The sequence below is a fragment of the Pelmatolapia mariae genome, linkage group LG6, assembly GCF_036321145.2.
Source record: "Pelmatolapia mariae isolate MD_Pm_ZW linkage group LG6, Pm_UMD_F_2, whole genome shotgun sequence".
Taxonomy (NCBI): Eukaryota; Metazoa; Chordata; class Actinopteri; order Cichliformes; family Cichlidae; genus Pelmatolapia; species Pelmatolapia mariae.
Window position 1 is genome coordinate 21,951,121 of NC_086232.1, and position 6,329 is coordinate 21,957,449.

A 6,329-nucleotide genomic window follows, 5' to 3' on the forward strand; every position below is an offset into this window, starting at 1 on the left:
ATGGGATTCAAGATCTGAAAAACATGATTATTTTTCAGCATTACTTTTTAATGATGTGGGAAAAAATATGTATACATCACTGTTGGTAGTGCATTAGGAGTCATTAAAGGACAAACTTGTTATCAAAGCTATCAAAACACATTGATTATACTAGTTGGCATTTTGTCATTTTTATCTAACTGTCAATTTTAAAAAATCAGGCTCTAATATTGTTTAATGTGTGAAAAAAAATCTTTACAATAAATGACAAATATCAAACGTTCTGTAAAGAAAAGGGCACACTTGTTTTTTGACTGAATGAAAAGGCCTCCTACAAAGGCTTTAAAGGTACGTAGTAGCACACAATAGACATTATGGTTATTATTCCGTATTAACACTTAGTATCATACATTTTGCATAGGAATCAAAAGTAAATTATGTATGTTATGTTGCTATTAAATAGGCACTCAGTAGCATAGTCATAAAGTTGCTTGATATAAATCTAGTGGAGTTAGGTTTAAGCTAGTAATATTCTGTTTTCAGGTAAGGAAGAAAACTGTGCATCATGCACTTTTATCTTTGCAGTCATAACACTTACTGCAATGAAATGGCTTCAAAATTTCTGATGGCTTCTCAGAGAAAGTGTCCATTTTCTTACTTGCCATGACTTTCTGACTAACATTCAGCATTTTACTTCCAAGCGTAAACCCACAAAAATGCACACTTTTTTCAAACACCAAAATTTCGAGGGCTACATGTCACAGTTTTTGTAATTTTTTGAAACTACAAAAACCGTGACATCTGTGTCTATAATGTCTATAACGGTGGTCATTTTTTCCTTCAGACATGGCAGATTAAACAGAGTATACAACGCCATACAACATGATTTGCTTTTGCCAGTGTTCATTTTGACGTGACATACAAAGTTTGTTTTGCTCGCACAACTACACCATCAGCTGTAGGGTGTAAATGGTCATGCTTCTCACTAACTTCCTGTGTGGGGCAGGAGAGTAATACTCCGTGATATCTTTGGCTAGTGTGGACAGTGTCTGGCTTGTTGGCTTCACAGAATTATGATAAAAGCCAAGCCTTTTTAAGGATGTATTGGTATTGCCATAACATTTTCTTAATGCAGTTGCATTGTCATATTATATTTCTGACAGCCTTTAGTTACTTTGGTCTAACATTAACCTTACCTTCATAATTTTCTGAATCCATATCACATGATTTGCAGAAAACTTGATTAAATTTAGTTTCAAACCAAGAACGATAAATCTAGTTGCATAAGTACAATACACAGCATTTGACACTTCTTTGACAGCATACACTCATTATGAAGCGACTAACCAACATGCAGTACTTAACAAATTTATTTGACCACCACCATGAGGTTCATCCCACAGCTGTCCTAAATTATCAGTACTGGTAATTGCCAAGTCATTTTTAAATGTTTCTGCAATGTTAATCCACCAGCATTTACAATGGTCTCATAATTTTTTTTAAGCACTGTATATTTTGATCAGTACTGCTTTTGTAGTTATTATAAGCTTAAATCTACAAATATATGCTCAAAGACCATCGATTTCCCCTTGAAGCTGGAGGAGAAAATAAAACTCCTTCGGTCAGTGGTCACCACAGTAAATGACCGGGGTGACTGGACGTAAATGTCCTTGAACTTGTGAAATGTTTTTGTCTCTGCATCCCAGAGGTAGATCTGTGTGAAAGAGTAATCGCTGCCAAGAGCAAGATAGTGCCTGTCTGCGAAGGTGAACGGCTGGAGGATCATCGCCCCTCGAGAGGGAAGAGGCAGCACGTCAATGAACTGCTTGTTGGTCCACTTGAGGACTTTGGAGTCACCGATGTAGCAAGCCATGGCCAGATACAAGTCACCCTCCACCCGGAAAGCTTTGACAGCCACTACATCATCAATGTTTGTGATTTCACTATGAAGTATAAACTTTAAGGTACTCCTGTTCCACAGGTAGATGATTGGTGACTGAGAGCGACTGGCTAAGATCAGGTAGGACTTCCCGTCCACCTCAACATACTCAGCATCTGTATCACGAAACCATTCATGGAGAAACTGGTAGGAGTAGAAACCAGTTTCATTGCGTTCTGGTTGGTCAGTCCATTTGTAGAGAGTAGACATGCCTGCCTTGGAGCTGTCCACAATCACAAAGTACCAGTGACCTTCCATCTGAAAGACTTCAATATCATTTGGCTTCGAGATGTTGAACACCTCAATAGTTTGAAAGTTGATGAATTTGTTTTGTTGACCATCAAACTTGTAAATGTGGGAACCCCCAAAGAGCTGGGTGACTATTATTAGGACATGGTCTTCAATTAGAACCGACTTGCATCCAACAACAGACTTCCCTGTGAAGAAAAGTTGGTCATTAATAATACAACACAGAAAATGAAAGTATTAGTTGAAAATGAACGCACTCTGAAGGATCTGTGAATTCTATCTGTGAATTCTATGACTTCTATGATGATAGTATTAAAATCATTATGGTCAAGCATGAAAAGACCAAAGTTCAGACCAAGACAAGACCAATGACAAAGTTGGATTTTTGTTTCTTTCAGCTGTTGATGAATGTAATGGACTTTAGGGATTCTGGCCTCACTTTTTTATACAACTAGTGTTTAATTATCAGCTAACTTTAGCATATATCAGGCGTCGTTGTCAGGTGAGTTGGAGGATGAACCTAAGCAGTGGCTCCCCTGGTTACCTTCTTTCTTTTTATGCAGGAGGTTGCTGGGAGATGATGTTTGATCAGACATTTCCTGTCTTACTGCAATAAAGTGTTCAGTGAGGATCAGTGGGGTGCACGGTTAAAAGCTTCACACAGAGTTGGTGGAAGAACTGTATCTGATTACCCACATGTAACAGAGACTACAGCTGCTGGGGAAAATTACTTTTATATACCTAAAAAGTATTTTGCACAAAAATATTCTTTAAATGTTCTTCTGTAAAGTTGGGTATTTTAAATATATGGCAACTGTCTCAAATTGTCAGATCAAGTCTCAGTTGGCCATTTGATTATCTACTGTTACTTCATTTTTCAGACCTGGAGGATATCAGTTTGTCAATATCCATCTATCCATCCATGGATGGTCGGAGAAGGTCGGAGTACCCGGAGAGAACCCACACAGATATGGGGAGAACATGCAAACTCTCAACATAAAGGTCCCACCAGATGGGGGATTGGAACCCTTGCTGTGAAGCACCAGTGCTAACCACCACGCTGCTCAATTTATGAATACAAAATACACAAAACCCTGCGAATGCCAGTGGAGGATTTGGATGTGCAGTTAAAATGTATACAGGACCATTCATTGATCTATTTTGGTCTTTTCATGAAATCTACTGACACTGAAAAAAAAATAACATTACCAGCTTCATGGATGTTATCAAACCTGTTATATTATCAAATTTTCTGAAGTTCAGTTCAATGTGATCCCACTCCATGACTACGCAGCTGTTGGAGTTTGGGGCGGCCATCGCTACAAAGATGTCGTCTTTGAAGGAGAAGATGTCCGCTGACATGGACTGAATGGGGATGGATTGATGACGCACAAAATCTGTGAGATGCAGACAAAGACAGAAACTGCTGGTTTGCTGATTAAGTGAAAACACCAAAATTTACATACTCACAGCTTCAGTTACATTTCAGTGCTTTGAGAAGCCTCATTCATGTACTCAGGGCTATTAAATTTGGCTTTCAGTATGAATAATAATTTATTTTTGATATTGTATGTTTTTTAACAGTCATTTGCAGTGACCATAAGGTTTTGCACAAAATATTTCAGCAACTGCTGCGTGGATTGTTGTGAGATTTGGAACAGGCATTTGGCTCTCAGTTTCATTCTTATATCTGCAAATATAAACGTATTGTGTTTTTTTGTGGGGGGTTTTTTTTTTTGCAAAGGTTATGCAGCATGTGTGGATATGTAGATGTTTTCAGGAGGAAACATGTTAGCAAACCTTGAATCTGTTTCTTTTTGAGAGCAAATGATTAATTATTCAACATTTTTATTGATTTTAGAATGACAGAAATGCCTTTCATCATGCCCTTGTTATTTCACCTGTGGAAATACATTCGCCCGGTGGAATAGGAAGGTCATTGAGCCGCTTGCTCTTCATGTCACTGGGGCCTGCGCAGAAGACATCTGATACTGTGGCATTTGTGTTTTTCAGCCATGTCATCAGCCACTTGTTCTCACAGCCACACTGGAAAGAGTTGCTTCGCAGATCTCTGATGCATCACAGAGGGAATAATCAACAACAAAGGATTAAGACAAGAGAAAAAAATGACAAAGGACTGGAAAACAAAATAGATAGATAGATAGATAGATAGATAGATAGATAGATAGATAGATAGATAGATAGATAGATAGATAGATAGATAGATAGATAGATAGATAGATAGATAGATAGATATCATACCACTCGGAGGATTTAATGCTGAACACTGCCAAGTGCAGTCTGAGTCAGCTTCAGTTAGAAAAACACACACACTCTCTCTCTCTCTTAAACACACCCACATACACACTGCTGACACAACAACTGCTTACTCACATTTCCAGCAAGGAATCCAAGTCAAAAAAGAGATCCCTCGGCAGAAACCTTATCTTGTTATTTGCAAGGGAGCTAAACACAAAGAATGAGAAGGAAAAAAAACACAATTCTGTTTTGTTTTTTGTTTTTTTTCACTTAAATGTGAAATGTTGCCGTTGTGGCTGTCATGATTAGGAGAGAAGATGACAGCGAAACTTACAGATAAGTCAACCCTCGTAGACCACGAAAGGCATTTTTGGTGATGGTTTCTATCTTGTTCCCTTCAATGAACCTGTTCCATGAATAGTAACAGAACAGATTTATCAATGACGAGAGACAGATAAATATATTTTGTCATGTCTGAAAAGCACATGTGCACTGTTTATTATTTTTGATTTTCTGATTTTCTGGTGAGGGCACTGGGTATTGGGATAAGTTTAAAAGTTGTTGGTGACTGAGATTTTTTTAGATTATGAAAGAAGTTGTTTAATAATACTCACAAATATTCTAGATGAGGCAGACCAGAGAAAGCATCATCTTTGATTGCGGTCAAAGAATTTGCATTAAGAAGCCTGTAAAGGTAAAAAACAACAACAAAAAAAGCTTTAGCCTACTTGTTTGGTTTCCAGTATAAAGCAACCAAAAACAACTTAACCAATAATAAATCCGTGTGCCTTATTTGTTTGGGTGTGACTGCTCTAAGACTTCAATAATCACCAAGTAATCAGTGGGTACTTACAACAACTGAAGAGAAGGCATAAGTGAAAACATCCCCTCTGTAATTTCCGCAATTGATCCATTAACCATGCTCCTGTTGAGTGAAACACATTAGGGACATGTTAACAGTCTGTACCAGACACGTCAGGCACGAAATCCCGCTACAGGCAGTCAATTATTCTTCTGAATGCGGTATTAATATTATCTTGTGACTCACTGAAGGATTTTAATAACCCTCTTCATAGCCAAAGAAATGTACTTACAGGGAGTTGATCTCTTTCGGTATAGTGTGGGGGATCTGTGAAGTGCCGACGCAGATGATGGTCTCCTTTGTGCAGGAGCATCCTGAAGGGCATTTGAAATTCTTTTTCGATTCAGCTGCAACATAAATGCACAGGAGCGCGAATCCGGCCAGCCACTGCTTAGCAAGTGTCATGATGCTTCGTAGACACTAAAAACAGCGACTGAACGCGAGGTCTGTGCGTGTCGTTTGTGTATCCGCTGGGCGACATCAGAATGCAGCACTACAGTGGAAAGCCCTGACACAGGCTGATACGGCTGCAGCTGCGTCCTGGAGGGCTGCTGCTTTGGTGTCGGACGTCAGTGATCAGAGGTGATTTGTAGCGAAAGACTTCACAGCAGCGTTTGTGTATATATGCATTTAATAAGTGCTCGACTTAAAGACGCATTCAAAGTGGGGCAATCAATAGAAAACACAAACAGACCTCGGTTTTTCAGCACCATGGAGAGCATTAATACTGTCATAATAGTTGCCCGCGTCTGTCGTGGATTTCATCACGTGATACATTCTGCATAACTATGCAGAAAGTACCAAATCCAATGAAAATAGCCTAATAAAGTCCCTCTACATACCAGGAAGAGATTTAATTGCACTTTTTAACCTGGTAGTTGAATTTTCCTCTCAGCTGTAGTTACCAACTGGTACAGAGGCATTTCAGAGGCTCAATTCATTTTCTATATTAAAAAAGAAACAGAAAAGTCATCAGTTCACCAAATGCACTCTCCTGGTGATTGTTTTTTTTATTTATTTTTTATTATTATTCTCATAAGC

At 38.5% G+C, this 6,329-nt stretch overlaps 1 protein-coding gene across 1 annotated transcript; it reads right to left on the reverse strand.

The window, feature by feature from the left end:
* Positions 1 to 5,822, reverse strand: LOC134628571 (leucine-rich repeat LGI family member 2-like). Its single transcript, XM_063475277.1, has 8 exons — positions 5,521 to 5,822; positions 5,280 to 5,351; positions 5,041 to 5,112; positions 4,761 to 4,832; positions 4,562 to 4,633; positions 4,069 to 4,238; positions 3,400 to 3,564; positions 1 to 2,355 (listed from the first exon to the last, which is right to left on the reverse strand). The coding sequence occupies exons 1-8, from the start codon at positions 5,691 to 5,693 to the stop codon at positions 1,520 to 1,522; spliced, it is 1,632 nt and encodes a 543-aa protein (XP_063331347.1). The 5' UTR covers positions 5,694 to 5,822; the 3' UTR covers positions 1 to 1,519.
* Positions 5,823 to 6,329: the final 507 nt, after the last annotated feature.

Coding starts and splice junctions, on each gene's coding strand:
- LOC134628571 (XM_063475277.1), bottom strand. CDS start 5,693: ATGACACTTGCTAAGCAGTGGCTGGCCGGATTCGCGCTCCTGTGCATT. Junction 5,352..5,520: donor CCGAAAGAGATCAACTCCCT/GTAAGTACATTT, acceptor TTCACTCAACAG/GAGCATGGTTAATGGATCAA. Junction 5,113..5,279: donor ATGCCTTCTCTTCAGTTGTT/GTAAGTACCCAC, acceptor TTACCTTTACAG/GCTTCTTAATGCAAATTCTT.